Below are 15089 nucleotides of genomic sequence, written 5' to 3' on the forward strand. Positions count from 1 at the left end.
CAGGTCAACCCACGCCAGTGAAACAAAAACACATCAAGCACACACCTTCTCCACATATCCCAGTGTGGAGACCACTTTTATGCCGTTGAAGGACAACCACTTTTAGGGTTCAAAGTTGATAAAGAACCCGAAATGCCAATCGTAACATCGTCGAATCATGTTGAAAGTCTATTTCTCAAGAAAAGCTCATAGAATATCGGACGGAATTGGAAAAGAGAAGATAAGTGGTTTGTTTAGTAGCGGTAGCTGGAGAGGCAGAGTTAGTAAAAAAAGATCATTCAGAGGGGGAAGGGGGAAATGCTTACATCTCGCTCTTGTAGGGGCCGTTGACATCGAGGCTGAGGTACTCAGCCTGGACAGGGGTGAGCTCGGTCAGCTTGGCGTTGACGTGGGCCAAGTGGCAGCGAGCGACCTGCTCGTCAAGCTGCTTGGGCAGAACGTAGACACCGACGGGCTTCTTGCCAGAGGTGCCGAACTCGACGTACTTGTTGCCGAAGGCAGCGTCCTCAGCCTTGAAGAGGGCGATCTGAGCCAGGACCTGGTTGGAGAAGGAGCAGGACATGACGAAGGAAGAGTGACCAGTGGCACAGCCAAGGTTGACCAGACGGCCCTCGGCGAGCAGGATGATGTGCTTGCCGTTCAGGAGGTAGCGGTCAACCTGGGGCTTGATGTTCTGGACGGACTGAGCGTTGGCCTTGAGCCAGGCAACGTCGATCTCAATGTCGAAGTGACCAATGTTGCAAACGATGGCGTCGTTGCGCATGGCCTCGAAGTGGCGGCCAACCAGGATGTCACGGCAACCAGTGGTGGTGACGAAGATCTGACCGATGGAAGCAGCCTCCTCCATGGTGACGACCTCGAAGCCCTGGACGGCGGCCTGGAGAGCGTTGATGGGGTCGACCTCGGTAACGAGGACGCGGGCACCCATGGAGTGGAGAGCCTGGGCGCAACCCTTGCCGACATCACCGTAACCGGCGACGACACCGATCTTACCAGCAATCATGACATCGGTGGCACGCTTGATACCGTCGATGAGGGACTCACGGCAACCGTACAGGTTGTCGAACTTGGACTTGGTAACGCAGTCGTTGACGTTGATGGCGGGGACCTTCAGCTTGCCCTCCTTCATCATCTTGTACAGGTGGTGGACACCGGTGGTGGTCTCCTCAGAGACACCGTAGCAGTCCTCGAGCATCTCGGGGTACTTGGCGTGGACGAGGGAGGTCAGGTCACCACCGTCGTCGAGGATGAGGTTGAGCTTCTTGTCATCCTTGAAGGCGAACAGCTGCTGCTCAAGGCACCACTGGTACTCCTCCTCGGTCTCACCCTTCCAGGCGAAGCTGTAAAAAGACGAAATCGGTTAGGAACGGTCATCGCGCAAAAAGAGAAAATTGTTTTCAGCTTACACAGGGACACCGGCAGCGGCAATGGCGGCGGCGGCGTGGTCCTGGGTGGAGAAGATGTTGCAGGAGGTCCAGGTGACCTCAGCACCGAGGGCAACGAGGGTCTCGATGAGGACAGCGGTCTGGATGGCTATTGAATCGGTCAGAAAAAGCTCATACGTGGTCTATAATCAATAAAAACATACTCATGTGCAAGCAACCGGCGATACGGGCACCCTGGAGGGGCTGGTCGGCACCGTACTTCTCACGGATGGCCATGAGACCGGGCATCTCAACCTCGGAGAGCTCGATCTCGCGGCGACCGAAGGCGGCCAGGGACTAAAGAGAGAAAGTGACAGGTCAGCGATTGACCTAGAGCAAGATGAGAATCGGGTGTCAATGGGGGGAATACATACGATGTCAGCGACCTTGAACTTCGGAGCGGGGGCAGCCATTGTGAATGGATGTGATTAAAGAGACTAAGCAGCAGATGGTCAGTATGGAAAAGCTGAAGATTGTCGATGATGCCAGGAAAACGAACCAAAAGGGGGGTATAGGAGGGATGTAAGAAGGAGGAAAAGAAAAGGAGGGAAGCAGATCTTTGAGGAGGGGAAAAGTCTCTGGCCCCACCTACCGCCTTTCACGGTGTACGAGGGCACCACCTCACAGGCTGAAAGTTCAATATTTTTCTGGTTAGTCACCTTGGGTAAGCGGGGGTCCATCCACTTGGAGAGGTGGGACTGGCTTAGTCAGATCTTCATCGGCAGTCTACGGCTGCCGGAGAGGACCTTGGAGTTTGATAAACATTGATGGAATATTATTATTGAAATGCTAGGAGAGAGAGAACCTTGGAAGGAGAATAGGTAATTATTGTTTTTATTGCATCAAAATCCAGCAGCAGTTTCTAGGTCTGTGATGCATCAACTCTCGGGGACTGCAGTTGCCCCAGCAAAACAAACGCTGCAGAACCAATCAGCCCCATCGGGCCCCATCGGAACTCCGTCTAGCTACTGTAGCTGAAGCCCGAGACAAGAATAAAAGAGTAAGAAATAGATAAAAAAACATATCTATCCTAGGAGAGGAAAACGGAATCATTCATGCATCATAAGAGTCGTAAATCTCATCCAGGGTAACAAAAAGAATAAAGGCAGAACAGGGGGAACAGGGGGAACGGGGAATAATAAAAGCCAAGCTAATAAGAGATCGCCGGTGCCGCACTCTTTGGGTTTCCATCATGATAAGAAAAGCCACTGCTATGACCATAATGAGAAGAATCATTCGGGTATTCAATCTCATCGGGCCATCGACGACGACTACTAGGAGTGGAACCCTGACTGCGACAGCGACGCATCTCCCGCTTAATAGCACGCTGCGCACATTCATCCTGGAAATGTTTCGTTTCCTTGCGTTTCTCATTAACCTCCTTCCACTCCGAATACGCACCCTTGATACCCAGCGCCGCAAGCCCGACGCTAAAAGCATCCATCGTATTCGCCTTGATCCGACGCTTGCGCGCCTCTTCCTGGGTAATCTCGCCATCTTTCACCTGTTGCATGCGTTCCTTGCGCTTCTGAATCCCGCCGTAGACTCCATGGGCAGCGTGGATGGTGGCCACGGTGGCCAGACCGGAGGTCAATAACATCTCCCGCTTCATCTTCTTGCGTTTCTCCTTTTCATCGTTACTGTCGCCCAAGTCAGAATCACTTTCGGAGCTAGAGTGGGATCCCCGATTGGTAGATCCCACTCCCTTCTCGCCACGGGGTGCGCTGGTGGGTGCTAGGGGGGTTGCTGTGCTGCCGTTCACAGAACGATTTCGACCTACATCTCTCGAGCCTCTGCCATGCCTGTGATCCCTGCTGCTGCGGTAGTCGCTCTCTGCATCTGAATCTGAATACGAGTCGTATCGTGAGTCTCTGTCCCGGTGATGACGCCGCTCCCGACGACGATCGTATCGATCATCTCGATCCCGGCCACGGTCGTCTCGACCGCGGTCAGATGCTGCTTCTCCAATGCCGAGTGCGGCTATGCCCTTGGTAATGTACTCCGAGACGCTCTTGCTGCGCTTCTTCGATCCACGTCGATCATCGTCGCTGTCACGGTCCCGCTCATCTCGGCCGCGAGGTCGAGAGCGCGAGCGGGAAATGCGGTTATAGATCTCTTTGCCTGCAGCTGCAAGGGCACCGGTAGCGGCGAGGTCTTTAAGACCACTGCTAGAACGACCACGGCCATCACGTCCCTTGGAGGAACTGCCACCGCGGACAAAATGGCTAGCGGCTAAACCCGCGAGCGTAGATTCCACGACGTGGCGCCCAGAGTGCTTCTTGGGGTCTTTGTCGATGAGGCCATCGGCACCGGCCGCAGTGACAGCTGCCGTGAGGATACGCTTGCCCTTGGCACCAGTCCAGTCGCCGGGGTCCTTGCGAGACTTGAAGGCTTCCACGGCACCGGCAGTCAAAGCGGCGCGTGCAGCTTGAGCAAGACGCTGCTCACTGCGTTGACGATGGTTGCGGTCACGGTCACGACTGCGGCTACGGCTGCGGCTGCGAGATCGAGATGACGAGTAGCCACGACCACGGCGCCGCGAAGAAGACCGAGCACGACCGCGATCGGTGCGGTCTGAGTGTCTGGAAGCAACGGAGCCTAGGCCGAGAGCGCCGAGGGCAGTTTCGCCGAAAGACTTGCGGCGGCTATGACGGGATGGAGAAGGGCTGGATGAAGAAGCTGAAGAGTATTTGGAGCGACGGGGGCCTGGGGGATCACTTAGTATCACAGCTAGGAGGCGCACCGCATTGGACACGAGGGTCGCGGTTAGGGAGGGAGACCACTTACGGCGATCATCATATTGTCTGCTTCTCCGGGTACGGGATCGGTAGTAACCATTTTCGTAGTGCGGATCGTAGCCACTGACTGAGGAAGCGCGGCGCACATTCTCATAGACCGGACGTCGCGAGCGACGAGAGTCGTAGCCGCGCTCATAGACGTAATCAGAGCCCGGGGGATAATCGCGCTGGATTTCCTCGACCGAGTCCTCACCTCCTCGAGAGGAGTAGACTTCTCGCTCGTGTCTTGCAGTAAGACCCCGTGGATGATCATCGTAGTAATCTGCAGCATAACCGGTGGATGGACGGCCACGGTCGCGGGGCGCATAGTGGCGACGATCGTCGTAGTACGCCATCGTGGAGGACGGGGAAAAATGGGAGTAGAACCGAGACCGATGAAGGGTTGGAATATGTGGAAAGTGAAGATCAAATAAAAAGAGTCGAGTGTATGAACTATCTACCGTTCACGGGGACAAGTGTTGTTGAGAAGAAGAAGATAGTAATGAGGCAACAGTGAGACTTTCTCAAATGAGAGAGGGTCTGACTGAGGCGGGGCAGGGTGGCGTGACGTCGTTGGGTGACGGGTGACGGGCGAGACGGGCGCAAACACAGAGACAGAGAGAGCGAGAGCAAGGCAGAGTAACTAACTGGTTAGAAGCAGGGATCTGATGAGGCTGGGGGTAACTTGGCAGTGGCTGAGAGACACGAGACGAGAGCTGAAGACAACCTTCCTTCCATGGCGAGTCGAAAGTCACGGTCAAGTCCTTTTCAGGGCCCCAAGTCTTCTATAATATATTGGCCCTTTGGCCTCTTCCCCTCCTTCCGAAATGAAATTGTCCTGGATATCCGCGATGACGTTGTGGTACTTCCGACTTGCGACTGGAGAGGCTGGCATGCGCAGGGGAAATGCCGGGGGATAAATGGCTCCCCTCGAATGAGGAGGGCTCGGATCGTGTCGTGTCTCTCTCGTTCGGCGTATCATAGCACCCGACGTCATGTTGCATGGGCCAGCCACGCATCAAGGAAAAGGGGACAGCCCTACGTACCCTCAGAAACTACTACTAACCCAAGCAGGGAACTATCTTGCGACTAATGTGCCTGTTGGCCTACCCTCCACTAGGGGCGCCCGGGCCTAGACGCCACACGCTTGTCGGGTCTACGGAGATGGTCGCTTGACCGCTGGTCTAGTTCTAGGAATTGCACTGCCCATTAACGATAGATGGTTGATAGGTGAGTTATATCTCTCTATGAGTATCCGGATATCAACAATCAACAACCGTTCCACGGGTCGACACTCGGCTGGCCCCGCCTGGCCACGAGATTGTGGTGGTATCCATAGAACCAACTTTTATCATCGGTGGGCCCAGACCGCCCAGAGGCACCTATTTATGCCAAAATCCAACAAGCCTTCATCGGTCGGACTTGGGATCAACGGGGCTAAACCTAGTATTGCCAACCTTCTTCGCTTCTTCTATTGACGTATCGTGGTGGCTGGTGGTGGCGGTGTTCTCTTCATACAGTGGTTTCACAGACTTTCATCATAGCCGGAATGCCGCCAAAGACTACTAGATCTAGGACCTGATTGGCATTATATTTGCCAACTGCCGCTAAATCAGCACAGCATACTTATGAGAGAGGACGTAGAAATAGAAGTCATACCCGGCGACGAAGTATACTACTTTTAGTCTAGCTGGGAGAATTAGTAGTACTGTATCATCGCCGTGGGCAATTTATGCATCCAATAGCTCACAACCATTCAGCAGAAACTCTGCCTGAGAGAAAGGGGATTGGACAATGACTTTGACGTCTTTATTTCACATGCCGTAGAACTGATGATTAGGGCACCTATGTCAAGTCATGACTATGCACAAGGACCCCTGGGCCAAAAATGCTACATGAGCGACAAATATCAACGAATCACGGCATCAAATACCGAGGTCCCTAAGAGACCATCGCACCAGTGAGAACGAAGAATAGTCACATTGGAAGTGCCGTGAGCAGTTCGGGTACCCACGAGGTCCTCTATGTGTTTCTCGGATGTAGGATAATATGAATCTTTTACAGGGAACTTCCTCATGTCAAAATTTCTAATGAAAGGTTATATTTGAACCCTTTTAAAAATGGTGGAGGACTCAAGGCTCTAGGTTCTATGACATAGAGATATATCTTTTTTTTTTTTAAAAAAAAGCCCTCTAGAATCAATTGTTATTCCTGTCTTGCTTCCTTCGCACCTAGAATATAAAATTATTCTTAATACGGCAATATCGAAAATATCGGAGTGTCACTCGGACCGAAGTCGCTGCGATATCCCAACGAAGGGTACGGTGCTATACAAAGAAACAGGCTACCTAATACTAGAGAGACTAGAATTATCTTATCCTAGCAGAGGGAACATTATCTATGTAGCGGCAATAGCATAGCGACATACAGGTTATATCCCTCATATATCCTTGGTGGGTGTGACTTAAATAAAATCACCCAGATACGGCCACGAACCCCAATAGTAACATAACTAGCGGCTCACCACGCTTACTTCCCCACCGAATCACCGGACACAAGATGAAATCTCACGTCATTGTCGAGATCAACAAGCCTGATAGAATTTACAGTTTACAACGTACAACGTGCCGCTGCCACGATATACGAAGTTTAGGATTATTTTTCCACCACCACCTGCTTGACGTAGGACTGGGACCGACTCTCTACGTCCCTCTACTCTGTACATATTAAAGCTATGCCAGGCACCTTAAATATTCACACATGGTCATTCCATTCATGGAGATCCTTAAAGTAAAAAAGAAGTACTACCTAAAAGTACATGGTAGACATACACCGTATCGCCTTGGTCCTCGTCCCGAGGAGCGCGAGATAGAGCCCGTTTAAAAAAACAAACACATGCACATGCAATGATACATGGGAGGTATACAACTGAAGACAAGAAAATGCAGACAAAGATGATGAATGGTGTCAAAGGGTACAAAGAAAACAAGTATGAAGTGAATGAGTAAAGGCTCATAAATGTGTAGAGATGGACCTCTCATCGGATTCTGGGATGGAATCCGGAGTGTGGGGTGTTATGCTTCGTTGATGGCATAGCCATGGTCGAGGTTTTGGGTGCAAATAAATGAGCTTATCGAAGGATAAGGCGCCATGGGATCATATGTCATGAGCAACACCAACACAGCTCACTGCACAGCAGTAGACAGAGGCACACCCAGGTCGTTGGAAAATTCCCATCCGCATGCAAGACATGAGAAATATGTCATATCGAGGCAGGTATCCAGGGAAATTGTGATCATTCGCCACCCTGTCCGACCCTTTCTTAAAGGGGACCCTGTTGATTTTATATTTATTCTTTCCTCTTACAACCCCTTTCAGGAAGGTGTATGGGATCCATGGCTAGGGGGAGGCATTATCGTACTCGCATCCGTCGACTGGCTCACCGTCCGACTATGAGCTTGAGCAGCATAACCCGAATCAGGACGAGCCAAGGCCCATCGAGACTCGGCATCGGGCTCTGAAGGTGTAGAGCGCATATCGTCAGAGTGGGTACGGTGGGTGCGAATATGTTGCTTCATGTTGTCCTTGCGAGTGAATGCCTTGTTGCAAATAGGGCAGTGAACGCTCTTCTCGCCCGTGTGCTTCTTGCCATGACGAGCTGCGTGGCCTGATGTCGTGAATGTAGCCGAGCAGCCATGGCTCGCGGCGTATGGACACGGGTACTTGTTCTTACGACCCGTCCCGCGAGTGTTGCCGGACTGGGACTTTGCATCCGTTGCTGTCGTTGCGTGAATCTCAGGCGGTGTTCGTGGAGCGGCTGGCCCGCGAGATGGGTAGCGGAAGGGATCCCGTCGCAGGTCCTGCCGGGCGTACGGGTGATAAGCTACTGAAGACGAGGCTTGACTGCTGAGATAGTCATAGGCGGAGCCATCTGAAGAGCCCGGTGACGTGGGCCGCCCTGATTCTGTTGCTGGGTTGAAGAGATGCCGTGTGCCTCGTGGCGATGCTGAAGGTGACTTGGATGAAGTATGGCGGGCGTATTGAGGGTCGCTTATAGGTGGAGGAAGCTGATGAGGATGTTGCTGGGGATAATGCGAGGGCGAAGTGTTGGTTCGGGTGAGTCTCGGATTCGACCGGACTGCAAACGACGGGTGGTCGTCATTGTTTAGGATTGATACAATGCTCGTCATACCGCTAGACATTTCCTCGACACCCCGGAGAGTGGTGATTGGGGCTGGAAAGTTATACTAGAAAGGGCACAGTCGCTGGTCAGTCTGGTTTGCTCGCCGCTTTAGGTTGATAGGCTTGAAATGATGGACGAAATCATGCTGAACGAATAGGTGACGTATTTGGGAGTGACTGGGGTTGAAAGTGTAGAAAGAGGGAGAAAAGAAAGAGACGGAGGATCGAGCGTCTCGTCTCCTCCAGCCTTCCATCCTAGGAATAGTACAGCAAACGTACCAGCGGCTCTTGAAAGATGTTTGTCCCTCGCGTCGTGTAACACGTCGACAACATTAGACCTTAAATCGGCACTTGCCAACAGACCTGCCAGTAACCCGATGACTCGAGCCTGTACCCCCTCAAAGAGTGGCGATAACTGAGGATCAAGGAGTTTGAAGACGCTGTGGATTCGGGATTTCCTAGAGTTTGTCGGAGAGATGCTGAATGGTTCGAGACGAGTCGGTTCTTCCCACGCTGCTAACCCTGTCACAGCCTTTGACAGTTCCCGCCCAGAGATTCCGTTGCTTCGTTTTGCACTTTCAATAGTTGACTTGGGAAACACAATCGTCCACGACAGTTGCAAACTGGACTGGAGAAATTTCCAGGGGGGTAAAGAGGGGGGAGTAGAGTGGTTGTGTCGAAATTACCACCGGTCGTTAGCCCTCGTCGGATACACTAGTAACCTCGTCTGCCGGAGAACAAGGTAGAACTATTGCGGTTGGTTCCCGTTGAAAATAGATAAAAAAGAGATTGCCACAGGCGAGTATGTAGTCAAATTTAGACTCGTTTTTATCCTTTTGGTGAAAATCGGAAGAAATAATGCGGTATGTGATAAGAGCGAGCCAGAGATGATTGATCGTCAGGTGGGGGAGGAGGGGAGATGCTTCAGCCCGTGTCAAGTTTGGAAGGCAACTTGAAAAGAGTCCTCTGTAACGGAAGAATTTGAGAGGATATGGGAAGGGATGGGATTGGAGGCAAAGGATCAAAAGAGATAAGAGAATACAGAAGCAAGAAGTAGAGGAGAAGCGAAGAGGGAGGAGAGAAAAGGATGACGAGTTTCGCAGCCAAGTCCGTTTGAGGAACTAATACATACTAAATATGCGAAGCCAAGCTTCCAGGGTCTGTCTGGCGAGGCTCCCCAGAAGCTCGTAGGGTATTTTCCAATTCGATACCGCGTTGGCTATCGTACTAGCCGTTGAAGTGGAGCTCGGGCGGATCACGTAGAATTATTATTATCACGACTCCTGTATTATTCGAATTAACACCATTTATTGCCCTTTTTGGATTACGAGTTCATTCACAACCACTAGATTTGTACATGGATACCATCAATCCACCTTAGGATTCTACACTATTGATCTACTCTGTAGATCAAAGAGGTCTTTCATCGAGCAACTGCTCTGCATAAACGATGAATGAAGAATGCATACTACATTAACTCGGTCATGGTCATACAGTACTCCGAATACCAGACCTGGATATGTACCGCCCAAAACTGTATTTTTTTTCCCTAGTTAGCCATTGTCCTTTACGCAGTATGGCTAAATAATTATTTTTTTTGAAAAAAAATTAAACTTGTGTAAAATAATAATGAACCACAACCACGTAAGTCACCAATGTCCACCTCTAGAAAGCTCGCATCCCGAGAGGACCCCTACCCACCCCTGGAACTACGGCGGTTTCTGTGCAGACCCGTTTTTCTTGGGCTCCGTTTCTTCCGGCCCGCCCCATCACGACCCTGGCGGGGACAGACTCGTCAGCCAGATCTCCTTTGGCGTGTTCTTAGGCCTGTTCAAAGGGATTAGTCTGGTATTATTCGTAATCCTTGCCTGAAATAGGCAGTTTTGACGTTCTCAACAGGCCCTTTCCCCTGATCTTTTCTCCTCTACCCGGGAACCCAGTAGTGTGGCTGAAGCGGTTTTCTGGAGCAGATGTCGTATGTACTTGGCACGGCATTTCTTCCCTATTCCAACTATCGGCCAATCTTCAATTCCCATAGGACCTCCGCCTAGATTACCAATTTGACTAGGGCGGTTGACCCAAGCGAACTTGTCCTGTTACTCCACTCTACCTATAGACAGATGATAAGGGAAAAAGCATAACGGAGGGTAAATGTTTTTGTCTCTGACAGCGATGTCGGTAGAACTGCGGACAAACTTCAATGTATTGATTAGATTTTTTTTGCCCTATCCACTGGATCCATGATTCCATGGACCCTGAGAACCAGGAGTTGATAACTAAGCGGCGCAGGGACTTCCTTTTTGAACCCACTCGGTCGGACTATATTTTAGCCACTCGATCAGCCCGCAAAGCTTCTACGTGGTACGTGGTCCGTAATGAATTTTATCGGTACGACAGAAAACCTATGATCACCTGCAGTCTCTATCGGTAGTAGAATCAATTGTGGCCAGTGCTGTAAGGCGAGGCGCTGGAGTCCGGGGACATACGTAAGTGATGATGTTGCGCTCGTCACTATACCTGATTGGGAACTAACCTCCGGCTCCGAGCTTCAGGCAGTGGAGAAAGAATTTCTCGGAGAACGAGCACTCTGGCAGGGCCTAAAAACCGATTGATTGTGACTGGTTAGAGTGGTTAGCATGGACAGAGTGCTAGACGACTGTTGAGAGATTGGTATACTCTACGGAGTAGGGTATAGGAAATGGACTCAAGGTCGTGAATTGTGGTAAACGGCGTAATAATACATGGGTAAAGCCAGTTTCCGTCCTCGTATTATGATTACGACGAGTGCTTGGCCAGATCGCCGTAGGGCAAAGGATCACGCAAATCAGGACCAGACGCCAAGAAATTTCGAAATTAATCTAGTTCAAAAAATCAGATAAAACCAGTGTCTTGAATCCATGATACCAATTTATTCGAACACCCAGTGATCAACTCTATGTTTTTCTCTTCCCCTCAACCCTTAATCTCTCTCTCTTTTTTCTTTTCTGACCGTTCAGCCCAGAGAACTTTAATTACGCTTGATGGCAACAAAACGTGGCGCCCTTGCGTCCCGATCTTCGCAGTATCTGCTTCAAACAGCGCTCGGCGCCGAGGTTTTCAGAGTCTTTCTAAAGGCACGCAAATTTAAATCCTGCCGCCATTGGTGAACACAGAATAGAGAATGTTAGATAGATTTCAAATCAGATAATAATACCATTCTAGGTACAAACATGCCCTGTACCAGCCACAAGGGAAATTGCTACCATACCAGTGCCCTGCTCCACGTACGCAGTCCACGAAGTCGCCGAGTGCGATAAGACTGCCGCGTCCTTCCTGGCGTATGCTCCATTACATCCCGCACCCCTCTGTATCAAATGACAATCTCGATACTGAAGTTACAAAGTGACCATCACTACCACCGAAAGACCTATTTAGGGCTCAGGGGCCCCGGCCCGTGCAACCCTCGTACTCGTACGCGTCCAATGCCGCCCCGCCCCAAGAAATCATTAAATTCATTAAATCATTCGCGCGGGGACTCTCCGCCCAGCGTACGTAAGTGGGCAACGTATGATGAGTGATGCTTTTCAACTCGTCTTTGTTCGAATTCTAGCACCTGTCATCTCTTTTTTACTCCTCTGGAAGGAATCAAAGGGGTATTACCGATGTTACGGTAGAAGTTCAGTGTCTGCGCCCCCAGTCAGACGTATACCTATCACCAATGGCGCCTCTTCTACCCGTGCTCTGGTTAAAGCCCCAGAGCAAACCTATCAGGAGTCACCTTCCAACGTCGACTTCTCTTTTCTCCTCCTAGTCCACCCCCTCTCTGCATTGAGATCCCGTGGTTATGTTTCTTTCGCTGTCGAGCTGACCATCCCCGATCAGCCATAAGCCAGCCACACATGGTAGTCTACGCCGATCAGCCAAGCTTCTGCAAACTCGATCTCGACCCTGACCGGCAAGGTTGTGGTTCGTGCATGACCCTCCTTCCAGACACAGACCGTTTGGGAGAGAGGAGAGGGGTGTATCTAGCCGAGAGGTGATTTGCTCTTCATGGACGAGGGACGGGGTATACGTATGCAGTCTACGTATATCCACTCCGTCGCTGGGACTAGCCGCGCCCGATCTAGCGATTATGCTTCATGGCTTTAGCCTCTCTGGGTTCGCTAGGTCTGGTTCGGGCCCTTTGATTCGTACGGTCGCCCCCTCCCAGCCTTGGGAGATTATTATGCCACATGTTTAACTTGCCAGGGCCCTTTTTTTTCTCTTATTACTCCGTACATAGTTTCGTTTTAAGTTAGTCTAACTCTACGGAGGTTATGGTTTGGTTTAGTTTCGTTCCTGTTCGGTGGTGGCGGGGACCCTTCTTTTTTTCTTGGTTACTTTGACCTTTCCCCCCTTCCCTGCCCTTTGTCTCTGAATTCTATTTGTTAACCTCGAGAGTAAATTGGCTGGCTTTAGCGAGCTGCTCCTCATCACGGAGTTTGTTTCCCGTGGATTCTGGTTCGGAATATCCGAAGCTCGCCTTTTCGGATTCGGTTTCGCCATTTCAGCCATCTTACCCTGAAAATGCAGGGACTCGCGGCCAGTCCCCTCCCGCTTACTCAGAGCAGCCTAGTCTGGCGTCAACTGCTGAGTCCCGTCGCTCGCTAGAGCTTTATTCCGCCTAGTGCGATGGAGTCCACTAAATTGTGGCTGCTGCACTTACCACGCCAGCCCACGCGGCCTTTTTGGACTGCTATCGACGCTCTGTGGTAGGATCAGGGTGGCTTGGGATTACTCCCTTCCCCTTCTCCTCCCAAGCTTCACTTGTTGGAATTCAGGGACTACTATTTACCCTTTGAGGGATCATCCGTAGCCTAGCTAAATAGTGGCATTTGGACCCCAACTTGTTACTGTAGCATGTAATTGGCGGGGTTCCATCAAAATTACTTGGTGTGTTTATTAGTCTGTTATGTACTACTTTTCTACGATACCACTGTCATTGACCCCGGAGATAACCATCACCGACAGAGCGCATAAAAGGACTCCCACCGACTTGCTCTGTCATCCATCACTAACCGACTGAGCCCCAGTCGTTCTCTAGGCACCCACAATACTCTAGCACACATCCTGCTTTGTGCACAGCATTGCAGCAGACACAGCCACAGCCCCGTCCTTTCAGTGCTGCCTGGAAGTTCTAGAAGACCCCGCTACCAGACTATTGAAGCCAATTCTCTAAGTGTCTCGGCACTTCAGCACTTCATCGGCGATCCGGCAGCCGACTTTCCGACCATTGAATATGCTCTTGTTCTCTTGTTGTGTCTTATTTTTCCCTACTCTGGAGTAGATCGACGATGAATCTAGGCCGTGCTGCGTATGCAAGCTTCTCACCACCCGCAACCTCCACCCGCAACCAGATCTCTCCGTGGCGCATGTTATCTCGTTTACGATCGAGCCATTCGTGGCCATTCGGATCAGTACCTTATTTTTCGGGAGCCTACGTATTCGTACTCCAGATGTTCCCGTACCCGAATGGCCCATGGCTACGTTGATCTCACGAAACAGATGTCGTCGCGGCGCCAAGCTTTCGGAGGGAAAAAAAAAGCTATGGATCGCATTGCATGTGGTGCGGGCTATCCAGATAGCCAACCACAATTTCGAAGATGCTTTCGATACCGATAGTACTGCACATGGCCCCGTTTCCCTGCAATCCATCTACCCCTTGAATGCATTATCGGGCTTCGCCATAGCTGATTCGATGCGTTGCGTATTGTATTTCCCTTCCAGCTTCACGCTTGCCGCTGACAGATGCATGGCATACCCTGATTATCACTTATACAAGGGATCGACAGGCCATCATTTATTGACCCGGGGTTACTGTCCACGTAAGACGACCCTAATGGTCTGATATGATGGAATCCTGGGTTCTGATTGCTCCTGGCATGGTTTTTGCGGGGCCAAAGGGATCAGTGGGAGAGATCCCAAAGCGCCATCAGATGTGGACGCAGCTATTTGTTTCATTGGGATTTCAAACCCTTTATCACCGAGGTGCAGAGAGGAATGTCCTCTCCATGTGTTGTCAGTATTCGACGACTCAACAATGCCGAGTCTACCTTGAGCCCTTCAGTCTATCTCAGCAAATGCCTCGGTAGACTTTGATGAGCATCCACTCTCTATTTGTTATCTGTCAATGCCAAGAGCCCACCATGTCTTTCCCCATTTGACGACGGGCCCATCGCCGCATATAGGGTCCGGCCGAAGCAAAGCTCAAGTGGGGGAGGTGGGGGAGATGTGGAAACTGTGGGAAGAAGAAACTTCGCCCCGTGTGGCAGAACAACAGAGCTGGTGACGAGGCCATGTTCGTACATCAACAGCCTTCAAACGAGAACTATCAGGGACGACCCCTCAGTGGATGTGGCTGAGCCAGGGTAGAATTTCATACGAAGCGCATGTTGAGTATGTAAGCGGACTTACGGAGTATGAAAGATACAACAGGGCCTTTACAAAACGCAAATGACCCAGAGCTGAATGGACCCGTAACGCAAGCAAACAAATGGGGTACTTCGATGGACCGGGCCAGTTGGTGTGGGGAGCATGGTGAGCAAATTGAATGTTCTCTCGAGCCTGGGTGGAAAGGCTGGCCTGTCCAGTGCTGAAAGAAGGTTGCGTAAGCCAAAACGTCATGTTGAGCGGTGGATTGTCTTGCTTGCACGCGATTCATGGGGATGGCCTCTGTGCACCAACCTGG

The 15089-nt window shown here is 51.0% G+C and overlaps 3 protein-coding genes across 3 annotated transcripts; all 3 read right to left on the reverse strand.

Annotated features, from left to right (window-relative positions):
- Positions 1 to 233: 233 nt before the first annotated feature.
- N7496_006475 (adenosylhomocysteinase) lies at positions 234 to 1837 on the reverse strand (the record flags this gene model as incomplete). Its single annotated transcript, XM_056699404.1, has 5 exons — positions 234 to 246; positions 306 to 1340; positions 1407 to 1533; positions 1589 to 1721; positions 1799 to 1837. 5 exons carry the CDS (start codon positions 1835 to 1837, stop codon positions 234 to 236), a joined length of 1347 nt encoding a protein of 448 aa, XP_056554817.1.
- A 737-nt stretch (positions 1838 to 2574) lies between these two features.
- N7496_006476 (uncharacterized protein) lies at positions 2575 to 4557 on the reverse strand (the record flags this gene model as incomplete). Its single annotated transcript, XM_056699405.1, has 1 exon — positions 2575 to 4557. The coding sequence occupies one exon, from the start codon at positions 4555 to 4557 to the stop codon at positions 2575 to 2577; it is 1983 nt and encodes a 660-aa protein (XP_056554818.1).
- A 3018-nt stretch (positions 4558 to 7575) lies between these two features.
- On the reverse strand, positions 7576 to 8403 carry N7496_006477 (C2H2-type zinc finger protein; the record flags this gene model as incomplete). The annotated part of the gene is made up of 1 exon (XM_056699406.1): positions 7576 to 8403. One exon carries the CDS (start codon positions 8401 to 8403, stop codon positions 7576 to 7578), a length of 828 nt encoding a protein of 275 aa, XP_056554819.1.
- Positions 8404 to 15089: the final 6686 nt, after the last annotated feature.

The sequence above is a fragment of the Penicillium cataractarum genome (assembly GCF_028827025.1).
Source record: "Penicillium cataractarum strain IBT 29864 chromosome Unknown utg000005l, whole genome shotgun sequence".
NCBI lineage: Eukaryota > Fungi > Ascomycota > Eurotiomycetes > Eurotiales > Aspergillaceae > Penicillium > Penicillium cataractarum.